Genomic DNA, 19,652 nt, shown 5'->3' with positions numbered 1-19,652 from the left:
AATCTGCCTCCTCAAACCAACAGGCCAGCAAAGGCAGTGGCAGCAGCCCCTTTGGGCATGCCAAGAGCCATCAAAGCTGATGGTTAGACGACAGATATAATTATGTAATATTGCCATTAAGATGCCAGAGAGAAAGAGTATGAATAAATTGAAATGTTAATGACTCAAAGTGTTCAAGGAAATATTCCATTTATTATGGAAAACAAATGAATGGCAAGTTAACCTGTCATTTCTCTTACTCAGAGTAAGTTCATCACAACTTAGTGCTTGTGGGATGGGAGCAATTTCTGGAAAAACACTAGCAAGGAAGTCCAGATTTCCTTGTAATAGATTCCTGCCTTGGCACCGGATGGAATTTCCACCCGCTCAGAATTTCTGTCCCTCAGTCACCATCCCAGAGGTTCCATAGGTATTGTCACAAGATGCTTTTGGCAAAAATTCTTCAGAAGGATCCCTACCCCAAGCGTCCTTCTGGGGAAAGTGGAGAGGTCTGCTGGGTGTCTTCTGATGCAGAAGGTTAGGCTGGAGATAGCATCCTCTTCAGTCCCAATGCCTGTTTAGAAAGGAAAAGAAGGGAAAAACCCGGAGCAGCACAGACTAATCCCAAGTTCCTTTCCTCTTCATGCCCTGGACACATGGGTTGAACCACCAGGCACCCAGGTCCCAAATGGTGGAGGCTCATCTGCAAGATGGGGATGAGAAAACAGTAATAAAAAGTGAATGGGTCATGGTGAGGATTAAATGAGATCATGGATGTAGAATGTTTGACACAGTGCCTAACACAGGGAAGACTATTAATATCATTTATGTTATTAATACATTATACTGTAAGAGATATAAACTATTAATAATTACTAATATTATCTTAAGGACTCAAGAGTTTCCCAGAAAGTTACCAGGAATTTTGAGGGTGTTCAAAGAATAGGCCACAGCTCTTGCTTTCTAGAGGCTTACAATAAGCCTCATTTGCCAGGAAATCTAACACAGCAGAGCCACTTGTAGTTCAATGTCTCTTGCAAACAACATCTGCCACCAAAGAATGAAAACACAACTTATAAGTTAATCCTGCTACTGGCCTGACCATTCCCCGTTTTGTCCTGATTTTGAAAGAAGCTAAGAACTCTAAGGCCAGCAGAGTACATGTATCATGAGTTCTAGGACTTACAAAAGTAAAATATCACAGGAAGGTGAGATAGCAGGCCTATGCTGGTTGAGCCCACCAGAATATAAACGCCTGGAGGGAGAGACTTTTGTGTGTTGGGCTCACTGTTGGAGCCGTGGTACACAGTACAGTAGATAGGTACCATCCTGGCCTATAGCAGATGCTTCATCCATACTGAGTGGATAATGGCCCTATCCATTGTCTCTCATGCTGTAGTAAAAGGGTGTTTAATGGGTTAATGTAAGCCATTTCTGCCTCTCAGAAGCTGTGTGACCTTGAGAAAGTTATTGAACCTCACTGAGCCTTCGTTACTTTGGGCACGTTACTTTGACTTTCTACCTCAAGCCTTAGTTTCTATGTCTGCATGATGACAGCAGTTGTACTTACCTCCAGGGTTTATGTGATAATCCCATGAGATAATAAATGAGAAAGGCATGGCACAGCCCTGGTGTATGCTAAGCATGGATAAATTTACCAAGTGAAAGGATTCACTCCTCTGCACTTGTGGATACCCATGAGTACATTTCAAGAATCTGTCCCGTGAGTGCTAATCGGTCAGTGGGAAGGACCTGGCTTCTGGAAAGAGAAGGCATTGTGAGCATGTTCAGTTGTGCCTGACTCTTTATGACCCCATGGACTGTAGCCAGCCAGGCTCCTCTGTCCATGGGATTTTCCAAGCAAGAATACTGGAGTGGGTTGCCATTTCCTTCTCCAGGGGATCTCCAGACCCAGGGATCGAACCCAGGTCTCTTGTGTTGCAGGGGCTTCTTTACCAATTAGCCACCAGGGAAGGCCCTCACACACTTCTAAAGAGAATCTGATCATCACTTTCTCATTGACAAGGAAACTGAGGCACAGAAAGACCAAAGACTGGACTAATTCTGCAGTCATTTCCATCAGCTTAGCATGGCAGTGACCCAAAGGGAATCAATGTCGCTTGCTGTATGCTGGTATGCTGGGACATATAGGGACGGGGTGGGGTAGGACAGGGAGTAGAGGACTAAATTATATCCTACGGAGCAGACAGCTAAGGAAACCCACAAGTGCCTGACTTGTAAGAAGTGTGGGTAGATTATCCCCTACAGGCCTAGAGCTGTCATTTTCTTCCAGTTCTCCTGCAGGTCTGGCCTTCTCACCCCTCCCACCCAGAGGGGCCTGACTTACTTCCAGAGGAAGTAAATCCCAAAGACAGAGAAACCTGGTGGGATATGTCCATGGAGTCGTAAAGAGTTGGATATAACTGAACACCCCCATAATGCCTCCCCTTTCCAGCAGCCGGGCCCTCCCCACGGACCGATTGCCATTTATTGGCCAGAAAACTTCTAGTAGCCACTTCTAGTATTTCAGGCGCATGGACTCCTTGGGGAGAATAAAAAACCCTATGTTCATATTTAAAACCACAAATGGAGACAGTGAATGTGTAAATGACCATATTGGCAGATGAAGGATGTGTTATTCAAAACCTGGAAGTATCTAACACTGACTAAAAGTCATGTGACTGGTGTGCAACCGTTTCCTCCTTAGTTTGGTGCCACCGTAGCCTTCTGACTGCTCTCTCTGACTCTGGTCTTTCTCTTTCCTCTAGATAACCATCATATCTGACTCTGTCACTGAAACCCCTCAGTAGGTCCCCACAGTTTTTAGAACAGTGTTCACACTCCCTAGCTTAGCACACGAGCCCTCAGGACCTACCCTCTGCAGCCACTTTAGTCTCGTCTCCTGGCTTCTTCAATGAAGGCTCAGTGGGTAAAGAACCTGTCTGCAATGGAGGAGACTTGGGTTCTATCTCTGGGTTGGGAAGATTGCCCAGAGGAGGAAATGGCACCCCATTCCAGTATTCTTGCCTGAAAACTCCCGTGGACAGAGAAGCCTAGTAAGCTACAGCACATCCACAGGGTCGCAAAGAGGACACAACTGAGCAAATAAGCACACACACACACATCTCTATTCACAGACTTATTTTAGCCACAATGAGAAACTTAAGAAGGAGCTCACCCTGTGCACACCTGTCCCTTTGCCCTCATCTTGGAATGTCCATCCCCTCATTCTTAATCTTGCTAATTGCTACTAGTTTTTCACTGTAGTATTAATGGCTGATATTTTTCTACATATAGCAAGTGCTGGCCCTATGCTTACTGTGAATACATGTGCCATTTCATTGAACCTTGATGATAATCCCAGGAGGTAAACGTTATTATTATTGCCATTTTACATATGAAGCTTGAGGACATGAAACAGCTGCCAAAGTTGTGGGGCAGGAAAGTGATGGAGCTGTGATTTGAATTCAGGTCTCCAGGACTCAAAAGGCAAAACTCTTAACATCTCACTCCAGTGCTTCAGAGATCCTCTTCCTCCAAGCTTTCCCTGACTTCCTGTCTGGGTCAGACCTCACCTAGGCCCCTCCTGGGGCCTCTGCCACCTCGTCCTCTGCTCACCTCACTGGGTGACACATTCATCTTCTTCATCAGCCCGTGATCTCCTCAAGGGAAGGGGTCCTATCTCAAGCCACGTTTGTATCTCCAGTTCTTGCCACTTTTTCTGGCACGTAGTGTGTATTCAGTATTGATTAACTCGGTGAATAAATAAAAACCTTCCTTTCCCTGGCAATGTTTAGGAGACTAATTGCATATTTATTCCAAGATCAAAAGTGCCAGGTGAGTGAAGAGTATAATTAACCAGTGGCAAATTCAGATTTCAAGGATCTGAAGAAGTCACTGGTAGCCACCTGTATCATTCTCAGCCAAGGCCAGCACTGGTCCTCAGAGAGAGGTTCAGGCATGAGGCATCAGTCTATTCTGCCTCCATCACTCCAACTGCAGGCTCATCAGTGTTCAGAAAGCTGGAGAAAATTAATGTCATGTCTCACCAGAGACAGCCTCAAAATATATTATTATGTGGACATGGACCTTTAAATCATGCCATATCCATATAGGAAGGCAAATCCATTCTCTCTAGATGGACTATAAATTGCAATGAAAAAGATCTGTTATCATTGCTTTCCAAACTAAGTTATGGTAAGTATTTTTAATCCCATTTTCCATTGTAAATTATTTGTGATAATAATGAGCCAAGCATTTAAATTCTACCTAGTAATCTTATTTCTGATCATACTTAACACATTACCAAGTTTACAACTCTCTGTTACCCATCATTTCTTGAGTATTAATTAGCAGAGTAATGACTCAGAGTGATCACTGTCATGGAACTAAATTAATATCTCATCCATAATGTGAAGGACATCTCAAAGGTATCGTGAATATCAGAGAGTTGATTCTGCTAGAGTTATTAGCTAGTGAACATTAATAAAGCTGCCAGCATAACAGGGCAAGTTCCTACTTGGCAACAGTCCATCATGTAGATGCTTACAGAGGATGGGTATGGAATATAATGCATTCATGTGGTTCACATTTTATGAAGTGAACTTAAAATAGATTGTTGTATTTTTTCATAGATGTTAACATTTCCATAATTTCTTCTTTTATCTCTGCTATAATTTGACCAAATCTTACTGGTCACTGGGTGTTGTCATTACCTTCCTCTGTCCCATGGGTGCAATGCTTCTTAGGTGCCTGAGTGGTTGGTAGTGGATACAGGGTTCAAATGACTCACTTGTACCCTTTGATCCATGAAGGGTGGACAGCTACAGGCTCTCAGTGTTTCCTGTGCCCCAGAAACACAAGTATTATTCCACTGGCTTCTACCACTTCAGGTGTGCAGCAGTTTTATTCCAAAAGAGGCTGTAAGACAAGAAATGGAGGCAACAGAATGAAGGTGTCTCATGGGGCCTCACAGGCCTGAAGTAGCTGTGTAAGAAGGCCTGTTAGGAGAACACTTTCTTCTGAATGCTCTAAAGTGTCCAGAGCAAGCCAGTTTCAGAACCACCAGGACACGTGACAGATGTTGATTCAACTCTATTCCTCAAAGTTTTCCTGACTACCTGCCAGTTCAGTTCAGTTCAATTGCTCAGTTGTGTCTGACTCTTTGCGATCCCATGAAACACAGCACACTAGGCCTCCCTGTCCATCACCAACTCCCAGAGTCCACCCAAACCCATGTTCATTTAGTCGGTGATGCCATCCAACCATCTCATCCTCTGTCATCCCCTTCTCCTCCTGCCCCCAATCCCTCCCAGCATCAGAGTCTTTTCCAATGAGTCAACTCTTTGCATGAGGTGGCCAAAGTACTGGAGTTTCAGCTTTAGCATCATTCCTTCCAAAGAAATCCCAGGGCTGGTCTCCTTCAGAATGGACTGGTTGGATCTCCTTGCAGTCCAAGAGACTCTCAAGAGTCTTCTCCAACACCACAGTTCAAAAGCATCAATTCTTCGGCATTCAGCCTTCTTCACAATCCAACTCTCACATCCATAGATGGCTACTGGAAAAACCATAGCCTTGACTAGCTGGACCTTTGTTGACAAAGTAATGTCTCTGCTTTTTAATATGCTGTCTGCTGCTGCTACCAAGTCGCTTCAGTTGTGTCCAACTCTGTGTGACCCGTAGACAGCAGCCCACGAGGCTCTCTCATCCCTGGGATTCTCCAGGCAAGAACACTGGAATGGGTTGCCATTTCCTTCTCCAATGCATGAAATTGAAAAGTGGAAATGAAGTCACTCTAGGTTGGTCATAACTTTCCTTCCAAGGAGTAAGCATCTTTTAATTTCATGGCTGCAATCACCATCTGCAGTGATTTTGGAGCCCAGAAAAATAAAGTCAGCCACTGTTTCCCCATCTATTTGCCATGAAGTGATGGGACCAGATGCCATGATCTTAGTTTTCTGAATATTGAGCTTTAAGCCATGTGGTACTATATACCATGCCAAGAATACAAGTATGTTTGAAGAGAGTGTCTGAGAGCTCTAAAGAGAGACAAAAGCACCATTCTTTCATTGGGATCTTTAGCCTTATAGATAATCCAGGCCAAATCCAGAGATCAGGGTCAATCTGGTCAGACCCAATAAATGGAAGTATCCACCCTTACCTGTTAATGATAAGCTTTTCATAATTGCAAAGCTTAGCTTTAGAAGATTAAAAAAATGGCACATCACCAACTCCTGCTTCCAGTGATATCAGTGGCTAGAATTGAGTTTAGAAAATAAGCATGGTGACTGCAGCCATGAAATTAAAAGACACTTGCTCCTTGGAAGAAAATCTATGAAAAACCTAGACAGCATATTAAAAAGCAGAGACATTACTTTGCCAACAAAGGTCCATGTAGTCAAACCTATGATTTTTTGTGAGAGTTGGACTGTGAAGAAAGCTGAGCGCTGAAGAATTGATGCTTTTGAACTGTGGTGTTGGAGAAGACTCTTGAGAGTCCCTTGGACTGCAAGGAGATCCAACCAGTCCATTCTGAAGGAGATCAGCCCTGGGATTTCTTTGGAAGGAATGATGCTAAAGCTGAAACTCCAGTACTTTGGCCACCTCATGCGAAGAGTTGACTCATTGGAAAAGACCCTAATGCTGGGAAAGATTGAAAGCAGGAGAAGGAGATGACAGAGGATGAAATGTTTGGATAGCATCACCAACTTGATGGACATGAGTTTGAGCAAGCTCTGGAAGTTGGTGAAGGACAGGGAAGCCTGGGGTGCTGCAGTCCATGAGGTCGCAAAGAGTGGAACACGACTGAGCAACCACACTGAACTGAAGCTCTGATTTGGCAGGGACTTAACTAAATCAGCCATCTTCAACCTGGCTGCATGTTAGGATCTCCTACAGAACTTTATAACATTATTACCTTTTTAAAAGGGGCTTCCCAGAGGGCTCAGTGGTAAATAACCCACCTGACAATGCAGGAGACTCAGGAGATTCTGATTTGATTCCTGGGTTGTGAAGATGCCCTGCAGGAGGAAATGACAACCCATTCCAGTTTTCTCACCTGGAAAATTCCATGGACAAAGGAGCCTGGCGGGCTACAGTCCATAGGGTCGCAAAAAAACGAACACGACTGAGCACGAGCACCTTTTTTAAAAAATATTTATTTATTTATGATTTGGTTGCATTGGGTCCTACTTGTGGCACGTGAGGTCCTTGCTGAGTCGTAGGAGATCTTTCACTGCAGCGTGCAGGCTCTCTAGTTGCTGTACGTGGGCTCAGTAGTTGCAGTGTACAGCCCAGTTTCTCCATGACATATTGGATCTCAGTTCACCCTCCGCCCCTCGTCCAGGGATAGAACCCATAGCCCCTGCATTGCAAGGCAGACTCCCAACCACTGGACCACCAGGGAAGTCCCATATTATTATCTTTTTAAATTTTTTGTTTTAAAAAAGTTTTAGACTTACAGAAAATGTTGCAAAAATAGTACAAGGGAGTTTCTGTATATCCTTCATCCTGCTCCCCTAAAGTTAATATTCTGGTGCAGTTCTCAAAACTAAACTGCTGGTGCAATACTCTAAACTAAACTGCAGGCTTTTTTCTGATTTCACCATTTTTTTCTACTAATGTCTTTTGTCTCCTCCAGGACCCAATCCAGGCTCCCTTTGCATTTGCTTATGTCTCCTTAGTCTCCTCCAGTCTGTGACAGGTCCTAAGTCTTTCCATATCTTTCATGACTCCAACACATTTGAAGAATTCTGCTCATTACTGTAGGATATCCATTGCTTTGGATTTGTGGCTCAGAGGGTAAAGTGTCTGCCTGCAATGCAGGAGACCTGGGTTTGATCCCTGGGTCAGGAAGATCCCCTGGAGAAGGAAATGGCAACCCACTCCATTGCCTGGAAAATCCCATGGACAGAGAAGCCTGGTAGACTACAGTCCATGGGATCGCAAAGAGTCGGACACAACTGAGCGACTTCACTTTCACTTTCTCATTATTAGATTGAGGTTATGCATTACTGAGAAGGATGCCACAGAAGCAGTTGCATCTCATATCAAGAGGTACATGATGTCAAAATATCTTACTACTGGTGATGTTAACCTTGGTAACTTGGGTATGCTGTCATCTGCTGGGTTTACTCATTGTCAATTTACTATTTTTTCCTTTTGTCATTAAATACCTGGGGGGTGGTTTATGCAAATAATCTATTTCTCATCTTCCCCCCCTTTATATTCCATTCATTCATGCATCATGCCTGCAGTAATTACTGCAGTATTCTAATGGCGATTTTCTACTCCCTCATTTTTTTCTAGAGTATTAGTTGGAATTATACTGCAAGGAAATGCTTTTTCTTCTCCCTCATTTATTTATTTAATCAGTAATTTATTGAAATCGTCATGGACTCATAGATATTTATTCTATTTTACTTTATGGGACTTACACTTCAATATTGCCATTATTTATTTTGATACACAAAACCAAGTCACTTTTTAAAATACCTGTGCCTGGGACCCTCTCCAAATCAATTAAACAAGACTCTGTGGAGGTGGAGCACAGGCAGTGGTATTTCTTTAAAGCTCCTCCTGTGCACTAAACATTAGTTCTTTTATCCTACCCACCTGGCTTCTCTATAAAGAAAAAGAAAATTCCTTCTTCGCATTATTCTGCAGGATTTTGTTCCCACACTAGCCCTTGGGGGGCTGATGACAGGCTGCAGCCACTTAGGGAACAAACTGGCTCTGTAATTACCATACCCCTCCCACCCCCACACCTTCACTCCCTGAACATCCCCTGGCCCCCACCAGCAACTTGGATGCCAGAATCCTCCCTTCTACAACAGTAGCCTCCTGATGTGGAAATTCTGCTGATTCTTATTGTTGTAGTCATTTGGATCAGGTGGAGGGGAAAAAACCTATAGCAGCTTATAGAAAGTCAGGCTTGAGAAAAAAACTCAAGGAATTATAACCTTAAATTTTCTGAAGGAAGGGCTTTCTGAATGGCACAGTGGATGACAGCTAACAGCATGCTGACAATCTACAGGAAGATTGTTCCTGCAGTTGCTTCAGCTCTGCCTTCTATAATTAATCCCATCAAGCACTTTTCTGCCATTTGGACAAAGTTTTAAAGGGTGGAGACAACCCCCACTTATTTGGACACCTTTGAAACCATAATAACCAAAGATGTAAATCTCCCTTGAGGAGATCAGCAGGGAGCCAGATGTGTTTTCATTCAAGGAGATGGTCTTCCTGAATAAGGAAATTGAACCTACAGTGTCCTTTAGCTGATTTCCAATTTCCCTCTATTCCTAGGTGCCAAATCAATCTCATGATATTTTTAGAAACCTGATTGTTTCTTTAGTCATACTGATGCCAATAATATGCTCAAAACTTAGCTGAATCAGATTTAAAACCTGATGCATGCTGGAGTAAAAACTTAACACCAAGTCTACTATGGTGACATGAATTTAGCATGGTTCCCCAAATTATGCCATATGAATCTAGGAAAGATGTGTCTCGCAACTTTTTATTTCTTTTTTATTTTCTTCATACTGGTCAGTTCCAACTTGAATTTTTCCTACCACACACTTTCTGTGTTGAAAACAACTTCTAGTAAAATTTGAAGGGGATTCTAATTTCTAGGGCAATAAATAAGTGAAAGTGTTAGTCACTGAGTCAGGTCCAGCTCTTTGCAACTTACGGACTGTAGCCTGCCAAAGTTCTTCTGTTCATGAAATTTTCCAGACAAGAATACTGGAGTGGGTAGCCATTCCCTTCTCCAGGGGATCTTCCTGACCCAGGGATCAAACCTAGGTCTCCTGCATTGCAGGCAGCTTCTTTACTGTCTGAGCCACCAGGGAAATAAACAAGTGAACTCTATAATAACTAGATAGGGTGGGATCTGATGTCTTAATATGAAATACAGAATTACTTCCGAGACAAGCATAATAGAGATGCAAAGTATTAACTCAGCATAGCATCCAACCCAGGATGAGGAATGTTTAAATGGTGCATGACAAAAATAAATCTCTCTTCCTGGAAGAACTTTAACCTCAGAGGAGAGGAAGCTCAAAGGTTTATTGCTGTCAGAGCCACAAACTCGACACCCCTCTTGATAAAAGACTTCGATCCCTGACCTCAGTAAAGTTGCTACTCTAAAAGCCATTTGTCTATTGATCTCCTCTGAAGAAAGCGAATAGGTGTCTAGCAGGACGAGTATCTCTGGGAAACCAAGTGACTGTACTTAGAGTAGAGCCGAGTGCTGGGAGGTTTGCAGGAAGCTGGGATGCCTTTTAAGAGAAGCCATAAGAGGGACAAGAAAAACTTAGTTTCTGCAGCAAGGCTGCTTGGTGAGTGTAAGTCAAAGTAGGAAGGGTAATCTACTGGGATATCTTGACTGCTCTTGTCATTTAGACTTCAACACAGAAGAGATGGAGTGGACTGGCCTAGAATGGAAACTGATCAGAGATCAGAGCTCTTAGAGAGTGAGATATTTTAATAATCCAACATCAGGGCACCAACCACCCCTCATGTTAATCCTGTTCACATTACCTTTAAGAAAGAGCCAGTATTTCTCCTTTGAGGCGGAATATAAAGATAGGGATATGGAGCACCTGCTAGGAATAAGACAAAGGCCTATTCTAGTGAATAGACAAGAAGCAAGTAAACAACAATAGCAATTTCAGAAACCAATTAATGCCATAAGGAAAATAAATCCAGGGACTTTCCTGGTGGTTCAGGGAAGACTCCAAGCTCCCAGTACATGAGGCCTGGGTTCGATCTCTGGTCAGGGAACTAGATCCCACATACTGCAACTAAGAATTAGTGTGCAACTAAAGATCCCGCTAAGACCCAGCATAGCCAATAATAAATATTTTTTAAAAACCATTGCAACGAAAAGAATAAAATACTTAGGGAATATATCTACCTAAAGAAACTAAAGACCTATATATAGAAAACTATAAAACACTGGTGAAAAAAATCAAAGAGGACATTAATAGATGGAGAAATATACTGTGTTCATGGATTGGAAGAATCAATATAGTGAAAATGAGTATACTACCCAAAGCAATCTATAGATTCAATACAATCCCTATCAAGCTGCCAATGGTATTTTTCACAAAGCTAGAACAAATAATTTCACAATTTGTATGGAAATACAAAAAACCTTGAATAGCCAAAGCAATCTTGAGAAAGAAGAATGGAACTGGAGGAATCAACCTGCCTGATTTCAGGCTCTACTACAAAGCCACAATGATCAAGACAGTATGGTACTGGCACAAAGACAGAAATATAGATCAATGGAACAAAATAGAAAGCCTGGAGATAAATCCACGCACTTATGGACACCTTATCTTTGACAAAGGAGGCAAGAATATACAATGGAGAAAAGACAATCTCTTTAACAAATGGTGCTGGGAAAACTGGTCAACCACTTGTAAAAGAATGAAACTAGAACACTTCTTAACACCATACACATAAATAAACTCAAAATGGATTAAAGATCTAAACGTAAGACCAGAAACTATAAAACTCCTAGAGGAGAACATAGGCAAAACACTCTCCGACATACATCACAGCAGGATCCTCTATGACCCACCTCCCAGAATATTGGAAATAAAAGCAAAAATAAACAAATGGGACCTAATTAAAATTAAAAGCTTCTGCACAACAAAGGAAACTATTAGCAAGGTGAAAAGACAGCCTTCAGAATGGGAGAAAATAATAGCAAATGAAGCAACTGACAAACAATTAATCTCAAAAATATACAAGCAACTCCTACAGCTCAATTCCAGAAAAATAAACGACCCAATCAAAAAATGGGCCAAAGAACTAAATAGACATTTCTCCAAAGAAGACATACAGATGGCTAACAAACACACGAAAAGATGCTCAACATCACTCATTATCAGAGAAATGCAAATCAAAACCACAATGAGGTACCATTTCACGCCAGTCAGAATGGCTGCTATCCAAAAGTCTACAAGCAATACATTCTGGGGAGGGTGTGGAGAAAAGGGAACCCTCTTACACTGTTGGTGGGAATGCAAACTAATACAGCCACTATGGAGAACAGTGTGGAGATTCCTTAAAAAACTGGAAATAGAACTGCCTTATGATCCAGCAATCCCACTGCTGGGCATACACACCAAGGAAACCAGAATTGAAAGAGACACATGTACCCCACTGTTCATCATAGCACTGTTTATAACAGCTAGGACATGGAAGCAACCTAGATGTCCATCAGCAGACAAATGGATAAGAAAGCTGTGGTACATATACACAATGGAGCATTACTCAGCCATTAAAAAGAATACATTTGAATCAGTTCTAATGAGGTGGATGAAACTGGAGCCTATTATACAGAGTGAAGTAAGCCAGAAAGAAAAACACCAATACAGTATACTAACGCATATATATGGAATTTAGAAGGATGGTAATGATAATCCTGTATGCGAGACAGCAAAAGAGACATAGATGTATAGAACAGTCTTTTGGACTCTATGGGAGGGTGGGATGATTTGGGAGAATGGTATTGAAACATGGATAATATCATATGTGAAACGAATCGCCAATCCAGGTTGAATGCATGATACAGGATGCTTGGGGCTGTTGAACTGGGATGACCCAGAGGGATGGTATGGGGAGGGAGGTGGGAGGGGGTTCAGGATGGGGAACACGTGTACAACCCTGGTGGATTCATGTTGATCTATGGATAAACCAATACGATATTGTAAAGTAATTAGCCTCCAATTAAAATAAATAAATTTATTTTAAAAAAAGAATCTTTTGATTAGGTAACTTTTTTTTTTAATTTTATTTTCTTTTTAAACTTTAATATATTGTATTAGTTTTGCCAAATATCGAAATGAATCCACCACAGGTATACATGTGTTCCCCATCCTGAACCCTCCTCCCTCCTCCCTCCCCATACCCTCCCTCTGGGTTGTCCCAGTGCACCAGCCCCAAGCATCCAGTATCGTGCATCGAACCTGGACTGGCGACTCGTTTCATACATGATATTATACATGTTTCAATGCCATTCTCCCAAATCTCCCCACCCTCTCCCTCTCCCGCAGAGTCCATAAGACTGATCTATACATCAGTGTCTCTTTTGCTGTCTCTTACACAGGGTTATTGTTACCATCTTTCTAAATTCCATATATATGTGTTAGTATACTGTATTGGTGTTTTTCTTTCTGGCTTACTTCACTCTGTATAATAGGCTTGCGGTCAACATCTGCCGAAGAAGGTGCGCCGGTTGCACACCTAGACCATATGATTAGGTAACTTTTAAAAAAATAAAAATAAAAAAAAAAAAAAAAAAAAGAAAGAAAATAAATCCAAGTGAGATGGAGAGATGGGGGCAGGCATTGGTTACAGGTTCTCTGAGGATGATACATCTGTGTCAATCCCCAGCAGTGAGAAGGAGTTAACTGAAGGTGTGTACCAGCCAGGTGACTGCCCTCAACAGCCATGACCTCAGGGGAGGGACCAGCTTGGCAGAGTTGACCACCAGAGAGGCCAATAACGTAGGAGCATAGCAGACAAGGCTGAGTAGGTTAGAAGAGACTCCGGAGTGAAGCTAGCTTACACCCTGTAGGCCATGCTCTTAGTATAGCTGGAAGCCTTTGGAGGGTTTGGAGAGGGGTGGGGGTGAGGAAGCAGAATGATCTGTTTTTGTTTTATAAATATTATCATTACTGTGTGTGCTAAACAGACTGTATGGGGCAAGAGTGGAAATCAGAACTATAGTTGGGTTTTAGGACTATGTAGTTTCTAAACCTAAAAGCCTGAATGTCCTACTGCATGTTTAATCTCACTGATCACGATGGTCACTGACTTTATTGCACAACCTCAGAACCTCTCCATGTGTATATTGCTTAAGCATCAGAAAAGCCATTTGTTGAAATTCATTTAATGTGAAAGTGTAGTTTGTGCTTATCAGCTTATTAAAGGTAACATCTTACCTAAATCAGTGAAAGTATTTTTGTTTTTGTTTTAATCAGTTATTTCACTTTCCTCCTACAGGGATCCCAACCACCTTTCAGTACCTTATCACTATTATGAACCTTTTGGACCTGATGAATGTACAATGTACCTGTCCCATGAGCGAGGACGGAAGGGCAGTCATCACCGCTTTATCACAGAGAAACGAGTCTTTAAGAACTGGGCACAGACATTCAATATTCACTTTTTTCAACCAGACTGGAAACCAGAATCTCTTACCAATAGTCATTCTGAGAATAAACCTGTGTTCTGAAGAATGTGTGTGGCCAGACGGAAATCCTAAGAACCCCACTGTATCAAACATTGGGCCACTGAACTTCCGGAAACCCCAGACATGAAAGAGGAACAAAACTGGTCGCAGGAATAGCTTCCTCCTCAAGAGGTACCATGTATAGATGCCTCTGAGGCATGACTACAAACTAGTGCAGTTGGTCTATAAGGGAAGATTCCAGAATTAATACATCCTAGTGAGTGCTGTCCCTTTCTAAAGGGGTTACCTTAGGAGCCAAATGCGCATTTCAGTGATGCTGCCGTGGCAGAAAGTGTGTAGGAACTTTTTAAGTATTGCCTTCGAAACTGAGACATAAATAACTCAACATTAGATGTATCCCTTTGTAGAAATACCACCTCTAAAGTCATTTTTCTATCAAATTGTATCCTAACCTGAACTATAACCTTTGTTATCTGTTGGACTCTGTATGTGTGATTTATAAAGAGTAGCCTTGGAAATATGGACATGATTTCTGAAGAGTACATCTTCACTTTCATAAGCAAATGCCCAATATTTATTTACTGAGAGTTTTTTAGTGTGCGCTAGGCCAGTATTTTTATAGATTATGATTATGTGGTAATTTATCCCTCCTAATTATTTAATCCTGAATGATAATTGGAAAAGGCCCAGAACTGGGAGACAAACTGCCGTGTTCACAGTGCTCATTGTTAGCAAGCAACAGTATATGGCTTGGAAACGTCGCATTGCATTTTTTGAACCCTCATGCTTCAAGAACAACTATGATATTTTCCAACATGCAGAAATGCTCCAAATGACAATATTGAAAACCAAAAACTGCGTTGTTCAAACAAAAACCAGACCAACAAGAGAAACTGAAAGACAGTTGGCTTGGGTAATGTAGGTCGCTTCATTTAAGCCCTAGTTTCCTCTTCTGCAAAGTGATGTCACTGTCCTCTGGTACAGTGACGTCACTTAAGTTTCATGCAGATCTGAAATTCTCTCAATGAGCATCTCATTGATCTACATAAGGACTTTATACTTGGAATGATGGGGCTCCCGCAGTCGCAGGAGCCTTATTTTAGGGGGCCTTTTATATCTCCCTAGGGGCTTCCCTGGTGGCTCAGACAGTAAAGAGTCTGCTTTCAATGCAGGAGACTCCAGTTCAATCCCTGAGTTGGGAAGATCCCCTGGAGAAGGGAATGGCAACCCACTCCAGTATTCTTCCTGAAGAATTCCATGGACAGAGGAGCCTGGTGGGCTACAGTTCACGTGGTCACAAAGAGTCAGACATGACTGAGGGACTAACACTTTCACTTTATATCTCCCTACTACCTAGCTCCCCCTTGTAGTGAAAAAATACCTCCTCCCTGGACCCCATAGGCAAAAATCCATCCCCTGATTCTCTGGTGCTTTTCGCACCAAAAGAGTGAGAAAGAATGTGTGTGTATTACAGCAGTGGGGGGGAGGTGGGGACTTTCATACTATGCCCTGTGAAAGAGTGAGCCAGGAGGGAGAACTTTCATGCTGTTCTCTGACTACAAGAACAAGGAACTATACCTCTGTGAATCTGTGAGAAGAGAACCCAAGATTTTTCCATCACATGACTCATTTATCCTATGAACTGTTCACTCACTGCAAATCTTATATTCACTGCCGTTCCCTGGTCTTCAGGAGTATAAAGGACTTATTTTATTCAAAGCCAAGATCAGCTAGTATAGAAGATTTCAATTATGCAAGTAATATTGTTCAAAAATAGCCTTTTAGAAAATATATCAATGTTTTCTTTACTCATGGCTTAGGAGGAATTAATTTCTCTAATGCCAAATTTGAAGGCACCAGCAAATATTATGTATGGAGACTGACGCTGTTTTACAAAACATGACCTGGTTTGTGATTAAAGAAGGTTTCTCACATTACCATCTTTTCCTTTTCCTTATGAAGTACTAAAATTCCATTCTCTTGAACTAGTACTATTAATTATATGGAGTACTGTTATTGAGATGCAAACACAGTCCAGATACTCATGTAGCAAAAACAATATTGGTATTATTGTGGTGTGACTTGAGCTGTAAAAAGTCAATACAGTTGAAATGTCTGTCCAAGACATATTGGAATGTGTTCTTTAAATTTTCTCAATTTTTTAAGGAGACAAAAGGAATTTTATTCCAGCACAATCTCTTCTACAGCACGGACTCTGAACAAACAATACTTTATGAACTTACTAAAAATCACAAGAATATAGGCCACATTTACTATCACTTGAAGAGATTATATTACTCAGATGTAAATAACTTCTTTAACAAGTCTTATTTTTATGAAAATTCGGAAAGGCATACTCGGGACATGCAAAAATGTAGCTATATTACTGAATCCAATAATAATCTCAAATGTCTGTTATCTTTAGGTTTTAGGGGTTTTGTTTTTGTTTTGTTTTTCAAGAATATATGATAGCTCCACCTTTTTTGAAACTTTCCCCTCTCAAATAGTCAAAAGAGTATAAATCAAAGAAATTCTGAAATTCCTGGCTTTGTTGGGAAATATTTTAAATCTACATGTGGCTAGGATATGTATGTGAATTTATATTTTTAAAAAATATGGTGTAAATATGTAAGAAATCATTAATGGTCAGTGGTTTTATTATAGCATTTAAAGAAAATACCTAGAATTCTGATAAGTTGTGCTATTGGGCCTGGTTATGAGCAATTGAACTATCTTGCCAAATCATTTCATGACTATCATTTTTAACACAGTGCAATGCCATTAAAATCAGCTCTGATATAAAAAAACTACAAACCACATTTACAGACCTCAGTGATTTCAATATCCGATTATATTTGAAGCCTGAGTCATACTCATTATGTTACATACCTTTTCCCTCTCTCCCCAGCTTTGTCATCAGCTTCCTCCTAGCTTTTAAGACCGAAGCAACTCAAAGCCACGGCTGGCCCATCCGTGGAGTCTGTTATTTCAACACAAGAACATTTGAATAGAGGCCATTACAATAGATAGCCTTTATGGGCAAGGATACAGGAATGCACAAACAAAATCAATCACTTCAAATGGCCCATAAAAAGAGGAATCTTGCATTTAATATTCTACAGTAAATATTCACCCAAGAAAACATACATTAAAAGAACATTAGGAGGTAAATATTCAGTGTGCTGCGTGGGGCCTTCGCTGTGTGATTTCCATTATGGTTAATGGGTGTTTGGTAACTAAGTCCCTGTGCTTCACTAACCCTGGGATGTGCTCCTAAGGGCCAGACATAAAACCAGAGCCATGCAGGAACTTCCAGTATCCTAAGATCGCAGACTTGGAGCTTCTCTCCAAAAAATAAGTGAAAGCAAAACACAGAGTCCTGTACTTAAAAGAGAAATTTCTATGAGGTTCCTTGGAATCCTTAGGTTACTATTGGATATGTGTATCGGATTCCAAACAAGACCACTCAAGACAGATTACCTTTGTTTTCTAGGTTCTCTCTGTTACTGATTTATTTGAATTACATGAAAAGTGGAAGGCTATAGCCTCATTTTGAAATAAAACTCACCTCAAAATTAAAATTATTGATTTAGATGGTAAGGGTATTTAGAAGGAAGGAAAATGTTGAAATTCTATTAGGAATGAGAGTGGTTATTTAAACACATATGTACCTATCCTTGGAAGGAAAGTTATGTCCAACCTAGATAGCATATTCAAAAGCAGAGACATTACTTTGTCAACAAAGGTCCAGCTAGTCAAGGCTATCGTTTTTCCTGTGGTCATGTATGGATGTGAGAGTTGGACTGTGAAGAAGGCTGAGTGCCAAAGAATTGATGCTTTTGAACTGTGGTGTTGGAGAAGACTCTTGAGAGTCCCTTGGACTGCAAGGAGATCCAACCAGTCCATTCTGAAGGAGATCAGCCCTGGGATTTCTTTGGAAGGAATGATGCTAAAGCTGAAACTCCAGTACTTTGGCCACCTCATGCAAAGAGTTGACTCATTGGAAAAGACTCTGATCCTGGGAGGGATTGGGGGCAGAAGGAGAAGGGGATGACAGAGGATGAGATGGCTGGATGGCATCACTGACTCGATGGACCTGAGTCTGAGTGAACTCCGGGAGTTGGTGATGGACAGGGAGGCCTGGCATGCTGCGATTCATGGGGTCACAAAGAGTCGGACACAACTGAGCTACTGAACTGAACTGAACTTATTTAATAAGCCCAAATATCTGCACTTAGGTAGGAGTGACCTCATTTCAGAAATATACCCTGGATTCCACTGGCGTGATGATTCAAGTTGTTAAACAGACCTACTCAGAGAAGGGCCTGTGTTCCCACTCTCCGTGTTAGGAGGTGATGTTAAAACTTACGTTTTTCATTCCTCACCCAATCGTGTCTTGCTTGCATCCTCACTGCTTCTCTCTTAAACCTCATTCTGTCTTTGCTGTCATTCTCTCCTGATGTCTTCTTTTGTCTACAGTGTGCTCTTAAACCAGCAGTCTTTAGGAGCTTGTTAAGGTCTTCCTTATACATTTTTCAACTAGAGACCTAACTGGTGAACAGATTTGGGGTGAGTCCTGCTAGGGTAATGGCCATAGTAGGTGGGAGAGCTACAGGAACAGGTAGTTCAGAAGTACCATCCTGGTTTCCCCAGGGTCAAGGGAGGAGAAAAGGGGAGGAATTTCAAAATTTGGACGTTTTGTACTAAAATCCAGACGGCCCCAGGAAAGCCAGAACAGTGGCTATCCTATCAAAAGGCCACCTCAATGAGAATTACAATACCAAGGGCTTTGGAGTAAAAGTGAACCAATGGCCAAGGTTGTAGCACTTGCCAGAAGATACGTTGGAATGGAAAAGATGAGAGAGTGTCTACACAGCTTATAAATGAATAGGAGTGTCTGAGTGAACTCCAGGAGTTGGTGAGGGACAGGGAGGCCTGGCATGGTGCAGTCCATGGGGCCGCAAAGAGTCGGAGACGACTGAGCGACTGAACTGAACTGAACTGAACCGAACCCTTTTATTCCAGCTCCCTTATCCCCACCTATTCAGGGTATTGAGCCACCATAGAAATTAAAAAAAAAAAAAAAATAGGAGGCAATCTTATTTGTTTCTACTCAGTGACCTAATATTATATGCTACCTTGGATTGTCCTTTGTCTTTTTATGTGTGTGTCCTGTTAGTCTAATTAGACTGTAAGCTCTTTGAGAGCAGGGACTTCTTTCTTCTTTGTCTCTGTAGCCCCATAGCACAGTGCCTTGCACACAATAGGCGCTCAATAAAGGTCTGTTGTTGATGACATCTTAACGTTGGCCCATTGAATCGGTAATTGGTATATATCCTTCCATGTAAGAAGTACAAGAGACAGAATAGGTGGTAAAATAGCTAAATTTTAAGTGGGTTTTTATAGGGTCAGTCCTTAAACCTATAACATTTTTAATCAACAGAGTTGACCTAGATTCAGT

General features: G+C 41.5%; 1 protein-coding gene across 1 annotated transcript in view; it reads left to right on the top strand.

The window, feature by feature from the left end:
• ST6GALNAC5 (ST6 N-acetylgalactosaminide alpha-2,6-sialyltransferase 5) overlaps nucleotides 1-19,422 on the top strand; it is a 216,536-nt gene extending 197,114 nt beyond the window's left edge. Inside the window, exon 5 of the mRNA XM_005896806.3 lies at nucleotides 14,002-19,422. Coding sequence (XP_005896868.1) covers nucleotides 14,002-14,233 — 232 coding nt within the window. The 3' untranslated portion in view covers nucleotides 14,234-19,422. The remainder of the gene's footprint in view (nucleotides 1-14,001) is intronic.
• The last annotated feature ends 230 nt before the right edge of the window (nucleotides 19,423-19,652 follow it).

Source organism: Bos mutus, chromosome 3 (assembly GCF_027580195.1).
Source record: "Bos mutus isolate GX-2022 chromosome 3, NWIPB_WYAK_1.1, whole genome shotgun sequence".
NCBI lineage: Eukaryota > Metazoa > Chordata > Mammalia > Artiodactyla > Bovidae > Bos > Bos mutus.
Note: the sequence above shows the minus strand (reverse complement) of the source record. Positions and strands in the feature narration are given on the sequence as shown.